This window comes from Lipotes vexillifer, unplaced genomic scaffold (genome assembly GCF_000442215.2).
Source record: "Lipotes vexillifer unplaced genomic scaffold, Lipotes_vexillifer_v1.1 scaffold1442, whole genome shotgun sequence".
In the NCBI taxonomy this organism is placed as follows: Eukaryota; Metazoa; Chordata; class Mammalia; order Artiodactyla; family Lipotidae; genus Lipotes; species Lipotes vexillifer.
Window position 1 is genome coordinate 1,428,987 of NW_006797379.1, and position 27,707 is coordinate 1,456,693.

A 27,707-nucleotide genomic window follows, 5' to 3' on the forward strand; every position below is an offset into this window, starting at 1 on the left:
TACGGACGCGCGCAGGTCCCATACGGCGCGGCGGCAGGGGCAGTGCGCCTGTGCGGCCCCGGCATCCCGATGGAGCACGGCGTCGACTGCAGGGCGGCAGCCGGGACGGAGGGGGCTACGCGGGCCCCCCCGCTCCCCGGGAAGATGGCCGAACCGGGCGCGGTGCGGACCTCGCCGCCCAACCACCGGCCTTCAGGTAGGGCTCCCGGTATGCGGCGGGCGCGTGGGAGCCTCAGGCCCCCCGGGCGGGCCGCAAGAGGTAGAGGTTCTGGAGCGCGAGGCCGAGGGGGGCGGGGCACGGAACTGAGCTAATGTCCTTTCCTCAGCCCGGGGTCGCCTGGGCGCGGGGTCCCGGGGCCGGCGCCCCTCACGGTGCCGGTGGCAGAGTACCCTCTCGAGTGGCCTTGAGTGAGTGGGTGGGATTGGGGGTGGCTTAGGGTGGGTGGCAGGTGTGTTTGGCGTGCGGGGACCGGGGCCACGCTTGATGCCCCAGGGGCCCGGGGGGCTGGCCCCGCATCGCGGAGCAGCAGGCGTGGGGGGCACTGGGGCCGACCGAGCGGGCGCGGGGGGTGGCCGGGGCCTGCGCGCCAGCCCAATCTGCGTCTCGGGCGTCGTGCGCGAGGGGCAGCCCAGCTTCATGCTTCGCGGCGTCCCCGGGGGGCAGAACCGGCGCGTCACCCACTGGCAGGGGTGGCCAGCTGCGAGCCCCGGGCCGGGTTCCCCTGCCGCCCGCTTGCGCTCCCGGCGGCCGCGGGTGCGCTGCCCAGGGGTCTGGCGGGGTCGCGGCTCCCTCGCGTGGCAGCGCGACGGATGAGTCCCCCGGCCCTAGAGGCTGCAGCTGCTGGGAGCTAAGGAGGGATGGTCCCCGGATTGGCTGCCTGGAAACGAGCGAAGCAGGGAGAGATTTTGAGGACATTTGGCAGAATTTTAGATAAGCTGGCCTCACATCTTCTAACGTTCTGTAAAGTGGTTGCAGGTAGTGCGGGTGTGTAAGCAACTTGGAAACCGATTTCATGTTTTTCCTGGCAACACCTTTTTTTTCCCTTTTTTTTTAAGTTAGTGTGATCTATTTTTAAGGCGTGTTTTACCGCAGTATAACGTGCATCCCACAGAAGCGCACAGATCTTAAGTATAGGATTTGGAGAATTTTCACATAGTGAAGATCTGCGTGTTTTATGTAAGGTGTACCAAGGAAGGGAAGGAAATCAAGGGCAATGTTCTTTAGTCACTTAAAACATGGTTTTCATGGGGGAGGGGTATGTTCTGATTGGCCCTTCATTTGCATCATTTCGAGAAGGAGGAGGTGGCTTAAATCTTTCCCAGTTTGCGTTTTTCATCACGCATTTGTTTTGAAGGCAGAATTTAACAAATATCACAGGATAGTGATATAAATACTAAAAAGATGTACTTCTGTTTTCGTCCTTTTTGTTTGGGAAACTCGGCTGCATGTGCTAGGGAGAAACCCAAAACCCACCCATCCATCAGAACCAGCCTTGGGGGAGGGGGACCTAGTAGAATATAACATTGGAAAAGGGAGGTTGTTAAAGTTCACATTTTTATTTGGTCGAGAGTTTAAACAATTAGGTCGTTTCGATGTTTTAGAGGCAGGGCGGAGCTGTATGGTTGAGCCTGAAATATCTGTGATATTTTAGTTTATTTGAAGGTACTCAGTAAGGGGACATCTTTATTAAGTTCTAGTTGGAAACTTTATTGTAGAAAAATAGCTTAAAGCTCTTTTCCTCCATTTGAAATTAGAAATATGGAAAGACATGTTGTGTGAAGGTTTAAAATATTTCAGGGAGTTCCCTGGTGGTCCAGTGGTTAAGACTCCGAGCTTCCACCGTAGGGGGCATGGGTTCAACCCCTGGTCCGGGAGCTAAGATTCCACAAGCCGCGCGATGCGGCCAAAATATATATATATATATTTCATAAACTTCTATGTGCATAAGGGTTGATGTGGAATAATTGGAGTGTTCAGTTTAGGTGCCAGGTAGTACCATGGTTTGTTCTTTCAAAGCGGGTTTTGTGAGGCTAGGTACTTAGAAAAATAATGTCATCCTCAGAGAAGTCTTGATTATTGAGTTTTTTGTGTTTTTAAAATATTTATTTATTTATTTACTTTTGTCTGCGTTGGGTCCTCGTTGCTGCGCGTGGGCTTTCTCTAGTTGCGGCGAGCGGGGGCTACTCTTTGTTGAGGTGCACGGACTTCCCATTGCAGTGGCTTCTCTTGTTGCAGAGCATGGGCTCTAGGCGCACAGGCTTCAGTGGTTGTGGCTCGTGGGCTCTAGAGCGCAGGCTCAGTAGTTGTGGCGCACGGGCGCAGCTGCTCCGCAGCATGTGGGATCTTCCTGGACCAGGGCTCGAACCTGTGTCCCCTTCCTTGGCAGGCGGATTCTTAACCTCTGTGCCACCAGGGAAGCCCTTTGAGGTTTTATTATAATACATCTTGGTACTGATTACTCTTGGCTGCCCAAGGCCTTATCATTTGGGACTCATTCTTTTTTTTTTTTTTTTTTTTTTTCTTGCGTTATGCGGGCCTCTCACTGTTGTGGCCTCTCCCATTTGCGGAGCACAGGCTCCGGACGCGCAGGCTCAGCGGCCATGGCTCACGGGCCCAGCCGCTCCGCGGCATGTGGGATCCTCCCGAAACGGGGCACGAACCCGCGTCTCCTGCATCGGCAGGCGGACTCTCAAGCACTGCGCCACCAGGGAAGCCCTGGGACTCATTCTTGATGAGAGTGAACCTGCATTTCTTGAGAGTCAACCATTGATCCTAAGCTTGTGCTGAGTGCTGTGAGGGGCAGAAAAGACTAAGAGGCCTGAGGTGTTTAGGCTCTCGGTCAATTTCACGGCAGCACAGCTGGGCGATATGGGCCGGCAAGTGGTTTTCCTGGGAGCTGTTGTAGAAGGTCGCAGGGGAACCTCTCTGGTTGTTTCTTCTAGCAACAGGTTCTTCCAGTACTGAAATCCTGTGCAGTTTTTCCCCATTACCCACCAGTGATGCTTTCTTTCTTTCCTTTCAATTACTCCCAGAAGAGAAATTACCAGACGTGCTGTTCTCTTTAGTGCTTGTGTTATATCACAGTATAAGGAATGCGGAGCAAGCACCTGTTGCTTGATTCTGCCTCAATACCTTTAGAGGGCAAGCAGAGTCACCAGGTCACCGCTGTCAGGCTGCCTCGCTGTTACACAGGTCCTGGGCACCGCTCAGTCTGAAATGCCCCCTTCTCCCCTTTTCCCTTCGGGCGTTCACTTCCTCTAGTCTTTTCTCAGTCTGAATTAAGGAACTCGTCTTGCCTGTGCCTGCAGCACCTGCAGGAAAGCACTCTTCTTATTCTGCCCGTGTGACGACATTAACCTTCCAGTTCCTCTTGGCAGGTGTTCATTGGGTACCCACTGTGAGCAGGGCCCTGTGCTGGTGGCTCCTGCTGTCATTGGAGCTCGGGCGATCGAGATCCAGACTGCCTGGGTGTGAATGCCGCCTCTCCCCTTCCTGATGTCTCACCTCAGGGAGACATTGCTGAGCTTTAGTTTTCTCACCTTTAAAATGGGCTTAAGAACACCGTGGCGGAGGGGGGGGGGCGGGGATAGAAACACTGCCTTGAAGATGAAGGAATTGATATCTGTAAAGCAGTGCTTGACACACAGTAAATGCTGAAGCTGGTTACCCATTGTCCCTTCTGTTAGATGATTGGCTTGAGGGCGAGGCCTGGTGTAGAGGGTGACTGCATGGTCATCCTACTCCCCCTCAGAGGTTTTTGTTTTTGCGGTACGCGGGCCTCTCACTGTTGTGGCCTCTCCCATTGTGGAGCACAGGCTCCGGACCCGCAGGCTCAGCGGCCATGGCTCACGGGCCCAGCCGCTCCGCGGCATGTGGGATCCTCCCAGACCGGGGCACGGACCCGTATCCCCTGCATCGGCAGGCGGACTCTCGACCACTGCGCCATCAGGGAGGCCCCTCCCTCACAGCTTTTGCACGCAGCAGGTGTGTAACTGATGTTTGACAATTGCATTATGCTGGGAGCAGCTCCACTGGGTTGAGGAAATACTCATGAGTTGGATTAAAGAAGTGTGTCGGTGGAGGAGCTTGAGATAGTGGAATTACAAAGCATGTTTCCTGAGGCTTGTTGAACTTTCCAGTGCTTTCTGCAGGTAAATACTGTTTACTGAGTTCAGTCCATTTGCCCATGGTTCCCTGGTAAGGAGGGAATTGCTTTGAGGTGAGATGAGGTTCCCTGCTGTCCTTCCATCTGCCTGTCTTCCATCCCCCATCCTGGATCAGGAGAATGGAGGGGTGCAGACTGGAAGTTCAGGAGAGCCTCCCCCCAGGGGCCACAGTAGGGAAAAGGAAAGGCTGAGAGTAGGGCCCCAAGAAATCAGAGTTCTTCATCCTTTCTCAAAGTTGCTACATTTAAAACCATTCTTTTTTTTTTTTTTTCCCCCCACACTGCACGGCTTGTGGGATCTTAGTTCCCCGACCAGGGACTGAACCTGGGCCCTCAGCAATGAAAGCGTGGCGTCCTAACCACTGGACCACCAGGGAAGTCCCTAAAACCATTATTGACCACTGTCATCCTAGAGCTGTTTGGACAAAGAGGAGCAACTTGAGCTTGTGCGTGTGTCCTAACGTTGCAAGTCCCTTCGGCAGTGAGAAGGGCCAAGGTCAGGAGCGAAAGAAAGTTGTATTTGATCTGGGGCTTTTGGCTTTGTGGAATTATGGCACTGAAGGACTCGGACTTGGCAGGACCTTCAGGGCAAATTCCTGAAAGTCTGACCATCAACTGTTTCTTTTCTGATGTACTGACCCTAGTGACCCAGCTGGTCAAAGTCTGTCATTTCTATCTCTATCCCTTCTCCCTCTCCACAATTAAAGGATGTTTTCCTCTCATTCAGATGCCCCATCTTCTGCCATGGTTCACATTTTAAAAGAACATCTTGCCTTCTGTAGTAGTTACACTGATTGACATAACACAGTAGGATTTGCAGGGTTGCTTTGGGCAGACGAGAGATGTGGTTTTCTGGGGGATGCTGGTCAATAGTCTAGTGGGCTTTGTTGGGAGGATTTAACAAGGTAGAACTCGTAATGGCTCAGCATACTAGGTGCTCACAGTGCAGGTAGTATGATGATGCTTATGATGGTATTGCCCAGTTTCGGGGGGTGGGGGAGGGACGGTTGGCATGCAGAGCTGACTCTGGCAGCAGTTTGATAATTTGAAAACTTTCCGTGGCCCTGCCCTCTAGGCTCTGTTGAACGAATTACACCAGAAGAAGGAAGAGGCAGTGGTCCAGGGTGGCTGCCCTTGGGGCGCCGTGGCCCAGGAGGGATTGCTTACCGCCCGGCTCATGTCTGAGGTGACCGGTTTCCAGTGAGGAGTCTGCCGGCTCAGCACCTGAGGCTCCGGGGCACCCGGGGCCTCAGGATCCCGTTCATCCGCCTCTGAGCTCTGTCTGAATGTAGGCCTTGGTCTGCTTCTCTCTTGGGAAGCGGTAGCTTTCCTCTTGCCTGGGAAGTTTTCCTCTTTTTAAGAACCTTGTGATTAGTGGAGTTCAGGGTGTGATTTAAGCAAAAGGAAAACAGGTATGAGTGAGGCGCACCCCTACAAAGTGTTTGAGGGAACAGCAGTCACGCCAAGTGCCCATGATCCGTTGGAATGGCAGGGCCTGTCCCCAGGGTACATAGCTCCTGGCTGGCTCTGGGTTCACTCACTATCTGAAAATAACTGCTTTTCCTCTCCATGCCAAATAAGCTGGCGACTTATAGCCCCCGGACAACCCTATGGAAAGTTTCTTGCTCCTTTGTCATCTCAGCCTCTTAATTTTTACCCTCCCCTTGCCCATTTATGTAATAATAGCTTTATTGAGACAACATTCACATACCATGCATTTCACCCATTTAAAATGCCCAATTCAGTGGTTGTCAGTATATTCACAGAATTGTACAGCTATCACCACAGTCAATTTTAGAACGTGTTCATCACCCCGCAGAGAAACCCCATAACCATTAGCTGTCATTCCCCATTCCCCCTCACCCGTCATCCACTCCCCAGGACCTGGCAGCCACCCATCTACACTGTCTCCATGGAGACCTCTAGGCTTCAGCCCTTGATGTGCGCACATATTGTGGTTGCCCGGAAGTTCTCGGGTGGCTCTCCATGCATCGGGGATTTAGAAACCATCGTTCTGCACGCTGCATCCTTCAGGTTCAATACTTGCCTTCACCGCAAAGTCTTGTCTTTTCACCTCCTGGGCATTCCTCTGCTCAGGGCCTGCAGGGCACTGAGAACCTGAATGGAACCTCCCAAGTAGTCTGCAGTCATATATTGCACATGTGTTCATTTTAGTTCCTCAAATAGTAACAGCTGCTAATTGTTGAGCACTTATGTCCCAAGCACCATTATAAGCACTTGTCATACGTTATTTACTTTATTCCTCATAGCCATCCTTTATACTGTTTTTATTCTCATTTTAGAGATTTGTAATTTTCTATTCCTGTGTAGCAAAACACTCCAAACTTACTATTTCTCACCATTCAGGGGGTTGGTTGGGCTCAGTTGAGTGGGTCTCCTGCTGCGTGTGCTGTCAGCTGGGAGCTCAGTGGGGTTGAAATGTTCAAGATGGCCTCTCATGGTCCGGGTGTCTCAAGTTACACAAGGAGTCTGTCCTGGCCTTCCTCACAGTGTGGCAGCTGTTCTTCAAGAGCCAGGAAGTACAGGTTGCCAGTTCTCTTATGGCCCAGACTTGGAAGTCCCAGAATGTCCCTTCTGCTGCATTTGGTGGTCAAAGCAAGTCACAAAGCCAGCCCAGATTCAAGGGGCGGGGAAATAGACTCCACCTCTTGAGGTGAGGCATGGTAAGCACCTACTAGGAGAGGAGGAATCTCCCTTTTCGGAGATTCTGTACTGTAACAGGTAAGTACATTGACATTAAGAGAAGTTAAGTAAGGGAATTCCCTGACTCAGCCCTTTCACTGCCAGGGCCCAGGTTCGATCCCTGGTCAGGAAACTAAGATCCTGCATGCCGTGTGGCACGGCAAAAAAAAAAAAAGAGTGAGGTTCAATAAGTTGGTCAAGGTCACACAGTAAGTGTGTTTGACTCTAGAGTTAGGTATTTTTAATCTCCATGCCTCTGTGCCATTCCAGATAGATTATAACAAATTCCTTTTGCACATGGGTCATGCCTCCCGCATTTTCTGTACCCCTCTCAAGCTCTAGCTCAGTACTATTGATATACATTTTATAAGGATTTTGTGTGCCTTTTTTTATAGTATACAGTTGTTTTTCTCTACAGAGGCGATGAGGACCTTCATTTCTCAGAATTACAGCAAAAGTTTTATCAACAAAAATGCTTAGAGGAAGAGAAGTTTCATTTAACAGAATTTCTTATTCGCCAGGAATTAAGCCCCCATCCCCTCTGTGCCAGCCTTTATGTTGGGGTCTGGAAGATCTCCTTAGTATGCTTTCCTGTCTTAGAGCACTGTATTGGCTGTGACTGAGGACTGCGGCTCTTAGGTCATCACTCTGGAAGGCCCATGTTATACTCTAGCCCAGTGTGTCTCTAACTCTTAAATACAATTTAAAGGACTTACTAGAAACAAAATATAAAGCACATGTAAAATACAGGTCCCAATTTTAAAATATCAGATTAGATACCAGATTCCAAGATATCAATGGGTATCACATTACTTTGTCAAATTGCTATGAATGTTTCTAAATACGTGCTCTCAATTTATGTCCTTATTGTGGACGATAATGAACAATAAGGAGGCTGGCATCTGTCCACAGGCCACACTCTGAGTAGCTCTGTCCTGGGCCAGCATTTCCCAAAGGGTGTGGCACCTAAGAGGGTTTAGGTTACATGTGGACAAACTTATCTTCTCAATTTTAGATTAATGGTCCTGTGGATTCTTTAATTGTGTTGTAAAAATACAACTAATACATCAAACTGAAATTTCATGAATATTTTAAGAATGAGTAAAAAATGAAAAAAAATTCAGTTTAAAGAAAACTACTAAATAATGGTATAGGTTGGTGCTGGCTAATACCAGTAGAGTGCTAGTCACATATGTACTCCTAAATTTTCTAATAACTGCATTGAAAAAGCAAAAAGAAACAGGGGAAATTAATGTAATAATACAATTTATTTAACTCAGTATATCTAAAATACTGTCATTTCAACATGTAATCAGTGTAAAGAATTATTAATGAGATATCTGACATTCTGTTCTTTGTGCCAAGTCTTCCAAAACCAGTGGAAGACTTTACGCTTCAGCGCATCTCTACGTGAACTAGTCACAGTTCAGCTGCCCAGTAGCCAGCTTTGGCTAGTGGCTCGCATATTGGACGCGGTGATCTAGAACATTTTCCTCATGGCAGAAAGTTCTGTTGGTCACATAGGGCACCATGGTATTGAGTGTGGTATGAAGAACAGGATGTATGCTGCGGTATTCAGTCTATCTTAGATCTCTTGTGTGGAAATCAAAAGATGCTCTGATAAAACGGTCTCCCCTACAATAAGGCAAAACAGCCCTGGACCCTCAGGCTCTCGAGGAGAGAAGCTGCTTGGGCAAGTGCCAAGGCCCTGGCACGGATTGTCTCGGGGACCTGGCAGGCTGTGGAAAGGGAGTGGGCTCGGCTTCGTGGTAAATGTGGGGCTGTTACGGAGGGCAAGCGTGATATGATACTGATGGAACAGTGGGAGGAGAAAGGTATTAGCCAGCGCAGGCTCTCCCAGGTTCAGTGTCGGGTGCGGTGGGGAACCCCGTCTGCGGGGTGGGGTCTGCTGGGCTGGGTCAGGATGGGCTCTGTGAGGACAGGTCTGGTCATTTCGCCCCAGGGCTAGTGTTGTGCTTTCCTAGTTCCTGTTCACAGAAGCCACACTCTGATTATGATCAACAAGTTCTGGTTGGCTGACAGGACAGACCCCCTAACTCTGGAGACCCCATACTTGGACAGTTCCAGTGAATTCAGGGGTTGGTCCCGCCTCCCGCATCCTAGGTTTGATGATGTGGCAGAGCTGGCACTGGCTATAGGGGGACTTACTGGGCAGGGCCACTTAACCCAAATTCGCTTTCAGGGCCTGAAGGACAAGTCCCTGCCCAGACCAAGTTGTCCCCCTCCTGAGCAGTTGGTCTGTCTTCGCCTTTGACACCGAGTCTTTAAGAGTTAACGGTTGGTGGGGCTTCCCTGGTGGCGCAGTGGTTAAGAATCCTCCTGCCAGTGCAGGGGACACGGGTTCAAGCCCTGGTCCGGGAAGATCCCACATGCCGCGGAGCAGCTAAGCCTGTGCGCCACAACTACTGAGCCTGTGCTCTAGAGCCCGCAAGCCACAACTACTGAAGCCCACGTGCCACAACTGCTGAAGTCCACACACCTAGAGCCCGTGCTCCGCAACAAGAGAAGCCACCGCCATGAGAAGCCCGCGCACCGCCACGAAGAGTAGCCCCCGCTCACCACAACTAGGAAAAGCCCGCACGCAGCAACAAAGACCCAACGCAGGCAAAAATAAAAACAAAAAAATTTTTTAAAAAAAGGGCTTTCCTGGTGGCGCAGCGGTTGAGAGTCCGCCTGCCGATGCAGGGGACACGGGTTCATGCCCCGGTCCGGGAAGATCCCACATGCCGCGGAGCGGCTGGGCCCGTGAGCCATGGCCGCTGAGCCTGCGCATCCAGAGCCTGTGCTCCGCAACGGGAGAGGCCACAACAGTGAGAGGCCCGCATACCGCAAAAAACAAAAAACAAAAACAAAAAAAATTAAAGAAAAAAAGTTAACTGTTGGTTTAGCAGGTCAACCAGTATGCAACCCCAATTGCTATGGTAGAGCTATTGGATTAACTTTCTTCTTAGCTCCATTTTTCTGTCCCACTCTTGTTTTTCTCTTTCTCACACTTTTCACATTCATTTCTGCTGTATTTTATATAAGCAGAAGGAGGGAGAGAGGAGTGCATAAATGAATACCTGAAATTAATAAATACAGAGCAGGAAATGCCCCTGCAGCTTGAATTTTTCACCAGGCACCAAAAGTCCTTTACTAAGTAGTGCTCTGTGTCTTTGTTTCAAAACAACACCTTAATATTTGCCCTTAACTTGAAATAACCATCTGAATCATAAACTGGGCAAAACAGGATTCTCCTGCTGTGCTTATTTTTAAAAAGACCCCACACCACCCACCCACACACAGGATTCCCCATGCCCTCCTCCCTTAGCACCTAGGCGTATGCATTTTCAGCATTCCACTGACTGGAGAGGCAAACAACCCTGTGCATGGGGGCCAGGTTTCCTCTTAGGAGAATTTCCTCTTCTCTACCTTATTAACTGTGTGTGTTCGGTTCTCCTGAGCACCAGTCAGGGGTGACAGTTGGTGGTGAAATATTATGACGGCCTTCAGTGGAAGCTTTCCTTGCACGTGGGTAAATTTTCCCCCAGTGTAGATATGTGTTATGAACAAACTTTCGTTCATTTTCATCAGCTAGGTAACCAATATTATTGAAGCAGATTTAGTTACATCTTCAGACGAAAAGCCCTCTAAAAAATTCCTGATTGTGGGGCTTCCCTGGTGGTGCAGTGGTTAAGAATCCACCTGCCAATGCAGGGGACATGGGTTCGAGCTCTGGTCCGGGAAGATCCCACATGCCGCGGAGCAGCTAAGCCCGTTTGCCACAATTATGGAGCCTGCACTCTAGAGCCCGCGAGCCACAACTACTGAAGCCAGCACGCCTAGAGCCCGTGTTCCGCAACAAGAGAAGCCACTGCAATGAGAAGCCCGCGCACCGCAATGAAGAGTAGCCCCCGCTCGCCGCAACTAGAGAAAGCCCGCACGCAGCAACAAAGACCCAACGCAGCCAAAAATAAATAAATAAATAAATAAAACCTTTAAAGAAAAAAAAAAAGAAAGGTATAAGGAATGAAATTGCACTTAACTGCAATTACAATAAGTAATTTTTTTTTCTTACTGCAAAACATGTTCCTGCTCTCCTTTTTTCCCTTCCTCACCCACCTAAGTTTCCACTTCACTTGATTTTGTTTTTGTCAGTCATGAATTATTTCTAAAGAATAAGTGCTTCTTATTAATGGTCCATTAATTTCTACATATCCCTAATCTTCTGGGGCGAGGTTAACTCTTTTTATAGCAGAACAGTCAAGGGAGTGAAATGGACTGTTTCACTCTACCCTGTTCAGCTTTCATTTCTCTTACTTGTCTTTTACTTTCTCTCTGTTTCGACTGAACGACCCCAGAAGACATGGTGCCTTTCTCCTAAGGAATGTTGTCTGTCCTTTGTGGTACATAATTTTATCTTTATTAGTTAAAAATTAAAAGGATTCTTACCCCCTTTTTTAAAGGTGTGTAAAGATGACATGTAAAGGTGTGTGAAGATGACTTCAGAATGAGTGCCTCTTATGATCAGGCCAATTCAAGCAGGAGATACTATACGCAGCACTGTTCAATAGAACTTTCTTTTCTGTTCTACGTCTGTTCCAAATGGTAGCCGCTCGCCACATGTGGCTATTGAGCACTGAGGAACTGACTTTTTAATTATATCTGATTTTAAATAATTTAAATAGCCACATGTGGTAGTGGCTCCTGAATTGGATTGTGCAGTTAACTAGATGTTCACTGATCTTGCCAGGTTAGATCAGAAATAGTGTGTTGTGCTTCCCTGGTGGCGCAGTGGTTAAGGATCTGCCTGCCAATGCAGGGGACACGGGTTTGAGCCCTGATCCAGGACGATCCCACATGCCGCAGAGCAACTAAGCCCGTACGCCACAACTGCTGAGCCTGTGTTCTAGAGCCCGTGAGCTGTAACTGCTGAAGCCCATGAGCCACAGCTACTGAAGCCCGCAAGCCTAGAGCCTGTGCTCCACAAGAGAAGCCACCGCAATGAGAAGCCCGCACACGGCAACGAAGAGTAGCCCCCGCTCTCTGCAACTAGAGAAAGGCCGCACACAGCAACGAAGACCCAATGCAGCCAAAAATAATAAATAAGTAAAATAAATTTAAAAAAAAGAAAGAAAGAAGTAGTGTGTTTCGGGCCTCAAACAAGTTCCTTCATACCCATCTATTTTTTTTTAATTTTTATTTTATTGTGGAGTATAGTTGGTTTACAGTGTTGTGTTAGTTTCCAGTGTACAGCCAAGTGAATAAGTTATACATATATCCATTCTTTTTCAGATTCTTTTCCCATATAGGTTATTACGGAATATTGAATAGAGTTCCCTGTGCTATACAGTGGGGCCTTGTTGATTACCTATTTTATCTGTAGTAGCGTGTGTGTGTGTGTTCATCCCAGGCTCCTCATTTATCCCGTCTAGTTTTGGTTTCTCCTCTACAAGCTCTGGTGTTTGGTACTTGTCGTTTAGACCCTCTCAGATGTGCACAGGCCACCAAGAACAGAACTGGCACTTAGCTCCTGTGGTTCACATCAGGTCTGTAGGGCCGTGATAGAACCTACTAGCCAAGACGTATCTCTGGCTCCTGGGGGCCCTGGGGTGCCCTCTCCGTCCTTGCCTCAGTTTTGCTTACACAGCACGGCTGGAGGAGAAACCAGGTTGACTTATAAGGCATTATCAGATCATGAGATGAAGCCGTGAGCTATGCAGGATATGGATGGGCCGTGAGGAGAACTTTTACAGGGGGATGTCGGCAGGGACTGAGACCGAGGCGAGGCTGGCGAGGGCATTGGGGAGCCGTGAGCGGCACAGCTGAAGGAATCAGTTCCCTCTTCTCCAGGACTGTTCCCTGAAGTAGATGAGCCTTAGCCCTCTCGTCCAGCTTGCTCCGCACACTGTGGCCTTGTGCTGGCCTGGGCGAAGAACTTGGTTGCTTGTGAGTGCACTGGCACACCAGGTCATCTGACTAATGCTTTCCAACTCTGACATACTGTGGTCCTCCACTGCCAGCCCAGGAGGCAGGGGAGAGGGTAGTCTGGTCTTCTCCCCTCTGGTTAGCGGGATCACCAGCCACGTGGGCTTAACCAGCAGACTTCCCAGCCTTCCCCTCTCCCACTGCCATTACAACCAAGGCAGGGGGCTCTGCCTCCATCCCTCACGACCCTGTCCCCATTGCCAGTGCCTGGGTCAGACCCTGTCATCTGGGTCCCGACTGTAATCGCAAGAACCTTAGGGGTCTCTGTCCAGGTCCCCCTGCCTGTCATGGATTCATCACATCGCAGTCTTGTTTGACCTCCTCTGACATCAGCCTGGCATAAGCACAGTCCACACTGCTGCTGGGGTTTCCCAGGTTGGGTGTGTTGGGATGGGGCTCCCTCTTACCCCTCCAGCCCCACTTCTCTGGCCAGTGATCACCCCCAGCTGGTAGTGTCTGGCACACTCTGCATCTCTGCATGCACCTCGCCGCCCATGCACGTGCTCTTCCCTCTGTCCAGAATGCCTTCCTGTCTGTGTCTACCATGTTGACCCTTCAGTACTTGGCTCACATCTCACCTCTTCCCTGAAGTCTTCCCTGACTACACACACTTCTGGTGGGTTTTCCTTTTCTCTTCCATTTCCATTACGGTGTTGATAACACGAATTCAGGTAAATCAAATCATGTGCAAATAAACTTGGGGTTGGCATTTGGAAACTAAAGTGCACAGATCTTAAGCATACAGTCTGATGAATGTTTATATATACACCCATGTAACCAACACCCAGATCAAGAAACTAAATATTTCCAGTACCCTGTGCCTCCGTCTAGACAGCATCCCCTAAAGGTGACCATTGTTCTCAATTCTTTTCACTATAGATTACTTTTGCTTGTTTTTGAGCTTTATAAAAATAGACTCTTGTAGTATGTACATTTTTATTGTAGCAAAGTATACATAACATAAAATTTACCATTTTAGCCATTTTTAACATACAGTTCAGTTGCATTAAGTGCATTCATATTGTTGTACAATCATCACCACCATCCATCTCCAGAACTTTTTCTTCAAGTATATACTTTTGTTGTGTCTGTTTTTTTCCACTCAAAATTGTGTGTGTAAGATTCATCCGTGATGTTGCAGACATCAGTGGTCCATTTCTTTTCTTTTTAAAAAAATTATTATTTACTTATTTTGGCTATGCCGGGTCTTAGTTGCGGCATGCATGTAAGATCTAGTTCCCCGACCAGGGATCGAACCCAGGCCCCCTGCATTGGGAGTGTAGATTCTTAACCCACTGGGCCACCAGGGAAGTCCCAGTGGTTCATTTCTTTTTATTTTTGAGTAGTATTACACTGTGTGACTATACATGCTACAATTTGGTCTATCCATTCTCTTGCTGATAGACAATTGGGTTATTCCCGGTTTTCTATTCTTTTGACTAAAGCTGCTGTCAACATGCTTGCACACATCTCTTGGTGCCCATATACATGCATTTCTGTTGTGTGCATACCTAGGAGTTGAATTACTGGGTCAGAAGGTAGGCATATGTTCAGCTTTTGCATATAGTGCCAAACTGTTTTCCAAACAGTTGGAAGTAGTTCCCTGTTGCTGTTATAACCAATTACTGCAAATTTAGTGTCTTATAGCAACATGAATTCATTATCTTATAATTCTGGACATCAGAAGTGCTAAAGTGAAGGTGTCAGCAAAGCCTTACTGGAGGCTCTAAGGGAGAATCTGTTCCCTTGCCCTTTCCAGCTGCTAGAGGCTGCCCGCATCCCTTGCGTCGTGGCCCCTTCCTCCATCGCCAAGGCTAGCAGCATAGCATCTTCCAATCTTTTTCTCTCCAACTTCTGCTTCCATTGTCACATCTCCTCTCTCTCACTCTAGCTTTCCTACCTCCCTTGTGATTACATGGGGGCCACCTGAAAAATCCTGGGTAATCTCCCCATCTTAAGAGCATTAACTTAATCACATCTGCAAAGGCCTTTTTGTCATAAAAGGTAACATTTTCACGGGTCCAGGGCTTAGAACGTGGACATCTCTGGGGGCCTGTTACTCTGCCTACCATTTTGTATTCCCACCAGGAAGGCATGAAAGTTCCAGTTCTTCCACATCTTTGTCAGTACCCAATCTTGTCAGTCTTTTTAATTGTAGTCATTCTGGAGGGGATATGGAGGGCACATCCACAGCTCCCACCCGCAGGCAGCGTGTCCTCCTTTGCTCTGATACAGATTTATTGCAACTTATCAGTATTATATTATAAATATTTTTTTACATGCCTCTGTCTTGGTCAAACTGTACACTTTTTCATGAGACAAGTCGTAGAGTAGCTGTTTCAGTAAGTGCTCCTTGGATGGTAAGAAATGGCTGAGGGCAGGGCTTCCCTGGTGGCGCAGTGGTTAAGAATCCGCCTGCCAATACAGGGGACACGGGTTCGAGCCCTGGTCCGTGAAGATCCCACATGCCGCAGAGCAACTAAGCCCGTGCGCCACAACTACTGAGCCTGCGCTCTAGAGCCCGCGAGCCACAACTGCTGGGCCCGGGTGCTACAACTACTGAAGCTCGCGCCTCTAGAGCCCGTGCTCCACAACAAGAGAAGCCACCGCCATGAGAAGCCCTCGCACTGCAACGAAGAGTAGCCCCCGCTCGCTGCAACTAGAGAAAGCCCGCGCACAGCAACGAAGACCCAGTGCAGCCAAAAAGATAAAAAGAAAAAAAAAAAATTAAACAAATCTTAAAAAAAAAAAAAGAAGAAAGAAATGGCTGAGGGCAGTTTTCAGCAGAGAAGCGAGCAGAGCTAAAGATGTATATGAAAGCCTGTGCTTACAGTCCCATCTCTGGCTCCAGGGAGGTTTTCTCCCTAGTGAAAATAGGACCAGAGCAAAGAACCCGGTTTCTAGCTTCTGCACACTGTTCTTTCCCAAGGTAGTTAATCTATAAGTGAGTAATGCCCTGGAAGGGGATGTGGGCCTCAACTCCTGAGGGCGTTGGTTGGAAATGACTTCACCGTGTATGTAAATGAGAGAGGGCAATGCAGTTCCACAGGCCGCCTTCTGGGGAGTATGAACTTGGACCTTTCGCACAGACTCGGGTTTTCCTTCTCCCTGGACTCTGTTCATGTAGCAGCACGCTGCAGCTTCTCGCCTGCAGAAGGAAGACCTTCCAAGGTAAGTCAGGCGTCCTTGATCTCAGGAAATGTTGCGTGTGTAGGCCGAAACCCGCCTTGGAAACTGGAGGCCGGAATTTCCGAGGAAGGCGACGGCCGAGTAGGAACGAAGTTGTGATGCCCCTGGACACGGCGGGGTGGGTGCAGAGGTCCTGCGCCGGGGGCTGGGTCTGGAAGGCAGGGCAGTTAGACCAAGGCGAGTGTTAGACAAAGGCAGCCAGGGTTGTGGCTCCCTTGGGAGCGTGCGGACGCAAGCATCGCTTCCTGTGCCCGGGTCGGGCCTGCTCCCCTTGGCTGGGCGCATACCTGGTTTCAGGAGGGCGCTCACGTCTCGAGGCCTCAGGCTTATCTTTCCAGGTGCTGGGGTGTTGGCAGTGGACCTGTGGCTTGGCGTTACTTTGACCCTCTGGGGTGTGGCGTGTGCGTGAGGAACCTTGCCGTCCACATGGCAGAGGACTTTTCCAGCCCTTGTGGGAAAACCTGTGTGTCACTGAAGGAGTCGGTCTTCTGAGAAAAATATTATCTCAGGGTAGGAGCTCCTGGGATGGGCCGAGCAGGGCCGGGGCCGGGCGTTTGTGGTGCCCGTGACTTCCTGGATGTCTGCTGCTCTGCCTGCTGTACTCAGGTGGTGGAGAAACTCGGGTGCCTGCGTTACTGCTGAGACCTGTCCTTCTAGGACTCGGACCCTGATCCCTCTTTGCTCTTCGTCATCCTGGACCAAGGAGGCCGAGAGCCTGGCCTCTTGGAGTTGCCCTGTACAGACTCCAGGTCGGGGGGACCTGCAGAGGCCACGTGGGCTGAGCTGCCCCTGTCAGCAGGTGCGTGTTAACTTTTGTCAGGACAGAGAGTGGATCTTCACTCCATGTCCTCTGAGGCTGGAGGGGCACCCTCTCCCCCGGGCAAGAAGTCCTTTCTGTTCATACAAACACCTCTCCTCTAAATGCCTCTCCTCTTGCTGTGGCCTCTGTGGACAGGCAGAACAGCCACCCGGCACCCTTTCCACAAAACCTCCTGGTCTCCATAAAGAGACCTGGGACCTTCTACGGGACCCTGTTCCGTCTACCCTCCTAATGCGACTCTTTGTCTGGCGCTTACTCCTGGGTGTTGGTGTCTCCCTTCTCTAACCAGTCGCCCATAGAGTAGCCTCTTCACCTCTTTCTTCAGCTAAGAATTCACCAATGAGATAGCACCTCACACCTGTCAGGATGGCTGTTATCAAAAAAACAGAAGCCAACAAATGCTGGTGAAGATGTGGAGAAACTGAAACCTCTGTGCACTGTTGATGGGACTGCAAAATGGGGCAGCCGCTATGGAAAACAGTGTGGAGGTTCCTCAAAAGACTAAAATAAAACTGTCATATGATCCAGCAATCCTACTTTTGGGCATTTATCCGAAAGAATTGAAATCAGGATCTCAAAGAGATATTAACATTCTTCACGGTAGCTAAACTGTGGAAACAACCTAAATGTCCATGGACAAATGAAAATGTGGTATGCACATGCAGTGGAGTATTATTCAGCCTTATAAAACAAGGAAATTCTGCAAGATGTGACATGGATGAGCCTTGAGGACATTATGATAAGTGAAATAAGCCAGCCGCAGAAAGACAAATACTGCATGATTCCACTTACATGAGGGTACCCGAAAGAGTCAGATTCATGGCATCAAAGAGGGTAATGGTGGTTGCCAGGGGCTGAGGGGAAATGGAAAGTTACTCATCAATGGGCATAAAGTTTCAGTTAAACAAGATTAATAAGTTCTAGATATCTGCTGTACAATATGGTACTGAGAGTCAGTACCATATTGTACATGTAAAACTTTATTAAGAGTGTAAATATCATGTTAAGTGTTCCTCCCACAATAAAGTAAAATTTTTTAAAAAATTTTAAGAATTTACCACTTAAGACCTTCATCTGATCAGGTACTGGTGTGGCCACTAACTAGCTGTGGAGCCGTGAGTTAATTTCTTGTCTGTTCCAGTCTCAGCTTCTTATAAGAAGAGGATAGTAACAGATTCCTCGCAGGGTCGACAGGATTATATGAGGTAGTGCATGGAAAGTGCTGAGCATGGTGTCTTGCACATACATAGCTGTGCTCCATGACGTCAGGGGCATCACTGTCATCACCTGTGTATTGAGTACAAGACGACTATGAGCCTAAAAATATATTTTTGTATGTAATGTACTTATATTGATATATACTGGTGTTGCCTTTCAAGGACCTAGTGACCTAGTGAGCTATGCTTTTTCTAACTTACTTATAATCCAAGTCTAACACTGTAAAGTACCGTAAATGGAAGTATGAAAATGGACCATGAAGCCATAGATGAGCAAACAGTTAAATCTGGCTGGAGGACTGGGGACAGTCTTTGTGCACGTGGGAGTCACCACGGTCACTTACACTTAGGTGCCCCATGGTTAGCATGACAGCACTGCCAGGTACTCAGCAAATAATTACTTGGGGCCCGTTTCGGCCATGCTCTCGAGCTTCCGCACAGGAATGGTGCTGCTTTTTCTCCCACTCAGAGCTTAATTTACATATTGAAATTATTTATTTATTTATTTTCTTTTATTTTTGGCTGCATTGGGTCTTTGTTGCTGCGCGCAGGCTTTTCTCTAGTTGTGGCGGGCGGGGGCTACTCTCCATTTGCGGTGCGCAGGCTCCTCTTCATTGTGGTGCGTGGGCTTCTCATCGCGGTGGCTTCTCTTGTTGCGGAGCACGGGCTCTAGGTGCACGGGCTCAGTAGATGTGGCGCATGGGCTTATTTGCTCCGCGGCATGTGGGATCTTCCCGGACCAGGGCTGGAACGCGTGTCCCCTGCATTGGCAGGCGGATTCTTAACCACGGCACCACCAGGGAAGTCCCAAAAGGGTGTTCACTTTCTGAAGTCTTTTTTGTACTACCTTATTACCTTGAAGCAGATATCAAATATGGATTCTTAGGTGTGAGGGCTCTGACTTTTCTGGGATTTTTTGTTTTTTTGTGGGTTTTTTTGGCTGCGTTGGGTCTTCGTTGCTGCACGCAGGCTTTCTGGCTTTCTCTAGTTGTGGTGAGTGGGGGCCACTCTTCATTGCGGTGCGCGGACTTCTCATTGCGGTGGCTTCTCCCGTTGCAGAGCACGGGCTCTAGGCGCGTGGGCTTCAGTAGTTGTGGCATGCAGGCTCAGTAGTTGTGGCACGTGGGCTCTAGAGTGCAGGCTCAGTAGTTGTGGCGCACGGGCTTAGTTGCTCTGCGGCACATGGGATCTTCCCGGGCCAGGGATCGAACCCGTGTACCCTGCACTGGCAGGCGGATTCTTAACCACTGTACCACCAGGGAAGTCCCAAGGGCTCTGACTTTTCTAAATTATGTTTTTATTGTAGTAAAATATACATAACATAAACTTTGACATTTTAACCATTTTTAAGTGTACAATTCAGTGACGTTAAGTGCATTTACAATGTTGTGTAACCATTGCCATTATCTATCTCTAGAACTTTTTCATCATTTTAGACAGAAACTCGGTAACCATTAAATAATAACTCCCCATTACCCCCTCCCTCTAGTCCCTGGTAACCAATATTTTATTTTCTGTCTCTATACATTTGCCTATTCTAGATACCTCCTCCCATAAGTAGAATCATACAGTATTTATCCTTTCGTGATTGGCTTATTTCACTTAGCATGATGTCCTCAAGGTTCATCCATTGTCATAACATGTATCTGAATTTCATTCCTTTTTAGGGCAGAATAATATTCCCTTGTATGTGTAAACCACAGTCTGTTTATCTGTTCATCTGTTGATGGGCACTTGGGTTGCTGCCACCTTTTGGCTGTTGTGAATAGTGCTGCTGTGAACGTGGGTGTACAGGTATCTTTTTGAGACCCTGCTTTTAATTCTTTGGGCTATATACCCAGAAGTGGAATTGCTGGGTCATGTGGTAATTCTGTGTTTTGCCCTGATTTTTTAAACAGCTTAAAAATTAGTTTGAGGTATTAGTCATATTACATAAATTTCAGCCTTGTGAAGTGTACAGTTCAGTGGTTTTTAGAATATTCACAAGGTTGTGCAGTCATCCCCACTAGTCACTGATTTTTATGACCTCTTAGGAACCAGAGAGTGAAAGAGAGTACCTTGAAGGTGGCTTGGGTGTAAGGAAGGGAGCTTTCAGGATTAGTATGAGACTCTTTAAAAAAGAAGGATCGTTGTACCAAATCCTTGAAATGCCACCCAGGCTTTAGCAAGAATACTCTCCCCACTGCAAGCCTTTAGGACTGAAATTCAGAAAGGCTCCCCTGCTACCTGACATATTTTCAGCTACTTATGAGGCCTCGTTTTATGCAACAAGATGTTGAATAACCTCACAAATGGGTCACCCTCATCAGGAATGCTCTGGAAGCCTGGTTGTGTAGAATGAGGCAGGCTTTTATGCGGCTTCTTGCTGCTTTGTCGCACCTCCCATGTTTGCTTTGTTAGATGTCCTTCCCTGGCTTGGAACTGGTTCTCTTCCTTCTCTGGTTCTGATCCCATATTCTGCAACTACTTGTGTTTCCAAACATGAAACAGATTGTTTACAATAAATGCCTTAAATGTTGGATTTTTAGATTTCAGACTGCTGTGCTTTGAAGCAAACAATAAAACTCATCCACTTTTGTTATTACATACCATTTATACATACCAGGGTGCTCTGATTTTCATTCATTCTGGTTGTGTACTTGTGGTTTTTAACATTTTATAATTTAGGGATGGTTTTATTGTGATTTTCTGGTAGTTTGCCAGCTTGCTTTCTTTCTTTCTTTCTTTTTTTTTTTGGTATACCATACAGTTTGCCCATTCAAAGTGTACAATTCAGTGGGGTTTTTTTTTAGTGTATTTACAGAGTTGTGCAGTGTACAACCAATATACCACAGTCAATTCCAGAATATTTTTATCACCCCAAAAGAAATCGCACACCTATTGGCAGTCACTCCCCATTTCCTCCCAACCCCCAGCCCTAGGGAACCAAGCCACTAATGTACTCTGTCTCTACAGATTTGGGGCCAGCTTTCTTAGATCCTTGTTTAACAGTGATTTTCCCCCTGAAATTATAGTATAAGCCACCCATTCTGCCTCCTTTCCCTGTTGCATTCTTGTCATCTCCCTTCCCTTCCCTTCCCTTCCCTCCACCCCCTCCCCTTGCTTTTCTTTGGCCTCCCTCTCTTCCTTCCTTCCTTCCTTCCTTTCCTCTTCTTATATCAGCAGGTTAGCTGTAAATCCTTCTTAAGCAGCTCTCAAAGTGGATGAGTTGGTAGATGGGACACAGCTACAGGAATTCATCCGAAAGATGGACAGACAGCCATTGTTAAGCCTTGGAATGCCCTTCTAAGTCACCTGCCTTCATTCTGTTGCTGTGAGACTGGATTTCTTTCTTTCCCCCTAGTTTTATTGAGAAATAATTGACGTACGTCACTCTATAAGTTTAAGGCGTATAGCATGGTGGTTTGATATACACACATAATGAAATGATTACCACAGTAGTTTCATCTAACATCCATCTTCTCATGTAGATACAATGAAAACAAATAAAAAAGGGAAAAAGGAAAGAAATGTAATCCTTCTAATGACAACTTATAGGACTTACTACTCTCTCAGCAACTTTCCTGTGTATTGCGCAGTGGTGTTAGCTACAGCCATCGTGTTGTACGTTACATCCCTAATACTTCTTTGTCTTGCAACTGGAAGTTTGTACCTTTTGACGCCCTTCCTCCAATTCCCCCTCCCAGGTCGGCTTGCTTTTCTCTGGCTGGGCTGCGAGGACCTTGAGAGCCAGGCCAGTCAGAGCCACAGGGCCGGAAGCTGCTCTGGGTTGGATCGGCCTTGCTGTGTGAACAAGTGCTGAGACTGAAATCAAATGCGCGGTTTCTAGGTGTGTAAATTCAGTCACTTGCTTCTTCTCTAACAGAAACAGTATTTAATAGTCACTAATGGTAGAGCAGTCTCAAAATCTGCAAATACCATTGACCCTTGAACGAGGCAGAGGTTAGAGGCGCTCACCTCCCCACAGTCGAAAATCCGAGTATAACTTGTAGTCGACGCTCTGTATACATGGTTCCTCCTTATAGGCAGTTCTTCCGTACACGCGGTTCCGCATCCGCAGATTCAACCAACGTGGTATCATGGTACCATAGTATTTAATAGTGAAAAAGAAAATCTGTGTGTAAGTGGATCTGCACCGTTCAAACTCGTGTTGTCCAGGGTCAACTGTATCAGTGTGTAACACGCTAATCACTGTTGCTGCTGGTGAGAAAATATTGGTTGCACTTGGACATAAGTAGTCTGCATTCAGCATAGCTTTTTGCTCGCTTTTTTAGCCAGATGCCCTGGGTTTGAATCCTGGTTCTGCTCCCTTTATACCTAGGTGACCTTGAGCAAGTCCGTTCACCTTCCTGGAAGCCCCCTCCTCCTCTGTGGAAGGGGAGAATAATAAATCCAACTGCACAGCTTGTTGTGAGATTTAAGCAAGAGAATTGTGTGCACAGCATTTAATACTATGCCTGGCCGAGAGTGAGAGCTCTGTAAATGTTAGCTGGTATTAAGGGGGCATCCTGTATTGTGTGCCTGCTGTATACAAGGTACCAGGTTAGGTTTTGGAAGAAATAAGCCAAAGCCTTGTGAATGGAATCTGAGCCCTGTTGAGGTTACAGTCATGCCCAGATGGGCAGTTAATGCTGGGGAAGCAGAGGCTGGGTGACGTGCACATTTTACTCATTTCTTTAGACTGTAACTTTTATTAAATAATTTTCATGAAACACCATGTTGATTGTAAACAACAATGCAGGAAAGATTTGGCGAAGCTTAGCTTCTTGCTGGGAGTTATAGATATTTTAATTTATTGTGGGCAAATTGAAACATCTTTTCATTTACTCTTGGCCACTGGTAGCTGTAGTCAGGCAGGGCAAGCCGTCTTGCTGAGAACAAATAACCTCGACAGAAGAGGGTAGTCAGGGTCCTACTTAATGAATCTGCTAGTGGTGTTTGGTGCTGAGTACCAGCAGCAGTGTCCGTCCTCAGGCTTGCTGTTATCTGTCTCCCGTTCTGTCCCATCTCCTACTGCTGCGATGGAGCGAGTACTAGCAGGCCCTCTCTGTGGAATTTCTGAGCCATGTGAGAGAGAGTGTGTTGTACTCTTAGAACAAGACCTGTCCTGCCTTTCCTGTGCCTTTCGGTTGAGAGAAATAGTATAAGCTCCTGTTTGGGGGTTTGCTTATTTTTTAAAACAGAAAATGGTGATCATTCTGATGGCAGAGGTTTTGTAGCAGTTTTAGCCTGGGAGACCACTTTTGACCTGGCTCTACATGTCAGAGTCAGCTGGAGACTGCAGGCTCGTCCTTCAGAGACCCCCAGGAGGACAGGGGCCAGGAGCCAGGCATTAGAGCACCTCCCAGAGGCATCTTTACACATAACCTCAGCCCCTTGTGTTGTCGTGGAAAAAAATCTTTCAGGCCCTCACTTTCCTGTCAGTAAAATGGGATGAATGACACCTGCTTGTTAGGGTTGTATTAAGGATTATAAAAATACATCTGGGACTTCCCTGGTGGCACAGTGGTTAAGAATCCGCCTGCCAATGCAGGGGACACGGGTTCAAGCCCTGGTCCGGGAAGATCCCACAGGCCCTGGAACAACTAAGCCTGTGCGCCACAACTACTGAGCCTGTGTGCCACAACGACTGAAGCCCTTGAGCCACAACTACTGAGCCTGCGTGCCACAATGACTGAAGCCCGTGCACCTAGAGCCCGTGTTCCACAAGAGAAGCCACTGCAACGAGAAGCCTGCGCACCTCAACAAAGAGTAGCCCCTGCTCACCGCAACTAGAGAAAGCCCGCACGCAGCAACAAAGACCCAACACAGCCAAAAAATGAATAAATGAATAAAAATTTTTAAACATATATTTAAAAAAATACATCTGAAGCACATAGCACGCTGCCTTCCATGGGTCAGAGCTGTTGCGTAGCCATTCTATGCCTGGAAAAGACTGGTGGGTTTGGTTTGTGGCCCCTTCAAATGACCACAAAGACCAGGCCAGTCAATTTCTTTTTCTTTTCTTTTTGTTTTTGTTTTTTTGGCCCTATCGTGTGACATGTGGGCTCTTAGCTCCCTGAGCAGGGATCACACCTGTGCCCCCTGCAATGGAAGCATGGAGTCTTAACCACTGGACCACTGGGGAAGTCCCAGGCAATTTCTTTTGGCCAAAATAACATCCCTCAGTTATTTCATCCAGGGAGAGAAGAAACGTGTGACACGTATGCTGACACTCCTGTATCCCGTCTGCCCCATGCCAGACTCAAGTCACCACCTGATCCCACGCTCCAGGCAGACAGCAGCCTGTCGGTCAAGGTCAGTAGGAGAGACACAGTCGGGTTGTCACCCCTGCAGCATGTCGTGTGGGCGAGGCTGCTGACCTGCACCCCCCTCCTCCATGGCAGTGCCTTTTGAATGTCCTGTCTAAACCCAAGCCCAGCTGAATCACAACCTGGTAACACTCTTTGCTCTATTTTTACGGCAGCTAGTCTTTTCTGCTTGTCATCTACGTTAGTCCTCGTTTCCTTCTAGCTTCTATTTCAGCAGCATCTCTTTTAGCGTAAAAATCCCCAGAAGGTATTTCTACAAACAGCCTTTACAGAATCTAAGGGCAGCGCTTAAAAGCAGCTCTTGGCCCACTCCACAGACATTTAGGAGTGCCTGACGTGTGCCGGCCTGTGATGTGTGACAGAGCCAACACAGCCCTAGTTTTCCAGAGCTCAGTCTGAAAAAGAAAAAAGTGGACAGACCATTTTTTTATGTAGTTCTTCCCTCCACCCTGTGGCAAAGGCAGGACTAATCTCAATTTACAAGGAAAAAGGAGGCTGAGAGAGCTGTTTAAGTTTATTCAGCAGCTGGTGCCCGGGACCAGGTTCGCTTTCAGCAGCATGCTGGTCCAGGCTTTGTTTGGGGACACCACTGGCTGGCGGCGGGGCATCCACACAGGAGGATGAACAGCGGGGCAGGCTGTTGACTGCCTTCCCAACAGCTCTACCTTCTTTCTTCAGAGCTGGGGTGTTGGGGTAGTCAGCACCAGGGCCAGGCTTTGAGTCACCTCAAGCCTGAGTCGTTCTTGGTGGTTCCATTCCCCTTTGCCACGTATTCACTCTCCTGGCCTCCCTTGCAGCCATGGAACCCAGTACCAGCCAAGGAGACTTAAAGGGAAGACCACTGGAGATCTTCCTGGCATCCAAGAGAAATGAGCATGAGGAGGGAGCCTCTTCCTCCCTGTTTTGGTTCTTCCCCTCTCCATTCCGCCTTGCCCGCTCTCCTGCGAGAAGATAATGCTGGCGCTGTGGCAGCGTCTTGTGATCAGGAGGGGAGACACACTGCAGATGGCCGAATGGAAAAGCAAAAGGATCTCGGATCCTTCATCTTCCAGGCACTGAAGTCTTCCAACCAAGACTTTTCCTGAATACCTCTTGATAAACGAGATCACAAATGTCTTTGTGGTTAAAGCGTTTTAAGGCTGGGCTTCTCAGAGTGTGGTGCGTGGAGGGTGACATCATCATCACCTGGGGGCTTGTCTGAAGTGCAGATTCCTGGGCCGGACCCCAGCCCTACTGAATCAGGATCCTCTGGGTGTGGGGTCCAGCATTTTTGTTTTTACACGCCCTCCAGGTGATTCTGATGCCAACTCAAGTTTGAGAGCCGCTGGTTTAAGCCCTTGTAGCTTTCCTAAAACTGATCCCGGCGGCGTCGATAAGGGAAGGGCTGCCATTACCAGTCAGTTCTCCGTGTCCCGGATGAGATCCAAGTTTGTCTCCACTGGCAGCCAGTGGCTGTGACACAGATCTGTTGGCTCAGTGGCTCTAATGATGCTTTTTCTAGGTGGGGCCCAGTCAGACCTGCCTGGTTCTGGGGTGTCAATGTCTGGATCTGCCACTCCCTGAAGAGCCCCGGAAGTATTTTGCCCTCAGAACCAAATGTGACAAATATAGGTATTGTATTGTTTTCCCTGAGTAAAAGAATTCTTTTATTCACTAAGTAGAGGGTGATGGAGGAGACGCCAGACTTAAGGGGCTCACACATGTGTGAATGGAATGATGTCTGAGGTGTTCGGACAGCAGATACTTCCTGGGAGCCTGCTCTGGGCTGAGTGCTGGGAAGACAGTGCTAGAGAAAATAAAAGGGTGCGTGGAGCTGGAGTGCCACAGCTGCAAAGGGGAAGAGGGATGGGGCTGCGGAGGCCTATGTAGAATTGGCCCTCCTGGGCTACCCGGGTAGATCAGGGAAGGCTTCCTGCAGGAAGTAGCTACTCATCTGACAATACTGTGTGTGTGCTGGGGTCAGGGAGAGAGCGTTCCAGGCTGGGGGCAGGGCTTGTGCGAAGAGCTGGAGGTGAGAGAGACCAGGAGGTCCGTGTGGCAGGAAGGCAGAGTCACCTGGGAAACAGTCCTGTTCAAGCTCTCAGACCCAGGGACGCATCTGAGAAGCAGGTTGAGATGTAGACAGAATAATATTTAAATGATTTATTAAAGTGAACTGGCCTCTTACTGTCTTAAATGGAAATAATTTACTTACTTACTGCTTTTTATTATGGCCCATTAAATGCTGCTTGGAGGAAGCAGGCCATGTCACGACCACTGCTCTCACCTCCCCTCCCTGTCCTGCCCTGTTCCCTCTTCGTTTTATTGATATATACTCATTCCTGTGAGCAGAGGCACTCACTAACTATTTATTTGGGACCTTCATGTCACTAGGCCTCCCTTTCCTGACCCCATGAAGCGGACTAAAGTAGTATTTCCCTCTGTTGTCCGACCCTAGGAACCATCTGGGCGGCTTGTTACAAATTCAGGTTCTCTGCCTCCTCCTGGGAGATGCCAGTTCGCCAGGTCTGAAGAGGAGTTTGGGAACCTGTATGTTTTAAATTAGTTTTATTGAGTAGATATATACTTATTATACATAGATTTGTGTGTATAATTGACATACAAAGAAAATGCACCTATTTTAAGTGTACTGATAGCTGTGCTTTAACGAATGTATACACTTCTCACTATCACAGCCCCTTGCAGACACGCTTCACCCTCAGCCCCAGGCAGCCTCTGATCTGCTTTCTGTGACTGTAGATTAGTTTTGCCGCTTTTAACATTTCATATCAATGGAGTCATGTACAGTGTACTTACTCTTTTCTCTCTGGCTTCTTTCACTTAGTGTGTTTTTGAGATTCATCCATGTTGTGTTTATATATAAGTAATTCATTCCTTTTATTGCTGAAGAGTAGTTCTCTCACTGAGAATGTACCAGTGTTTTTGCTGCGTTGCCACTTCAGCCATTCTCTTGCTGACACACAGTTGTTTTGTTTCCAGTTTGGGGGTCATTATGGACAGAGATACTGTGAACATTCAGGTACAGACTGCTTTGTGGACACATGTTTGCATTTGTCTTGGGTAAATCCCTAGGAGTGGGCTTGCTGGGCCGTACGATACATGAATGCTCTAACTGGGAAAGGAGCTGCCAAACTTTTCCTAGGTGCTTGTACCAATTGACATTCTCACCTACAGTGTAGGAGAGGGCTAGTTGCTTTGCATCCTTGCAACCCCTTGGTATGGTCAACTTTTTGTTGGATTAAAAATCTTTTTTTGCCATTCCAGTGGTTGTATAGTGATTTGTCACTGTGGTTTTACTTTGCATTTTCCTGCT

General features: G+C 48.2%; 1 protein-coding gene across 1 annotated transcript in view; it reads left to right on the forward strand.

The window, feature by feature from the left end:
- Positions 1–138: 138 nt before the first annotated feature.
- Positions 139–27,707, forward strand: part of MAP7D2 (MAP7 domain containing 2) — a 106,715-nt gene continuing 79,146 nt past the window's right edge. Inside the window, 1 exon segment of the mRNA XM_007469310.1 lies at positions 139–196. Coding sequence (XP_007469372.1) covers positions 145–196 — 52 coding nt within the window. The 5' untranslated portion in view covers positions 139–144.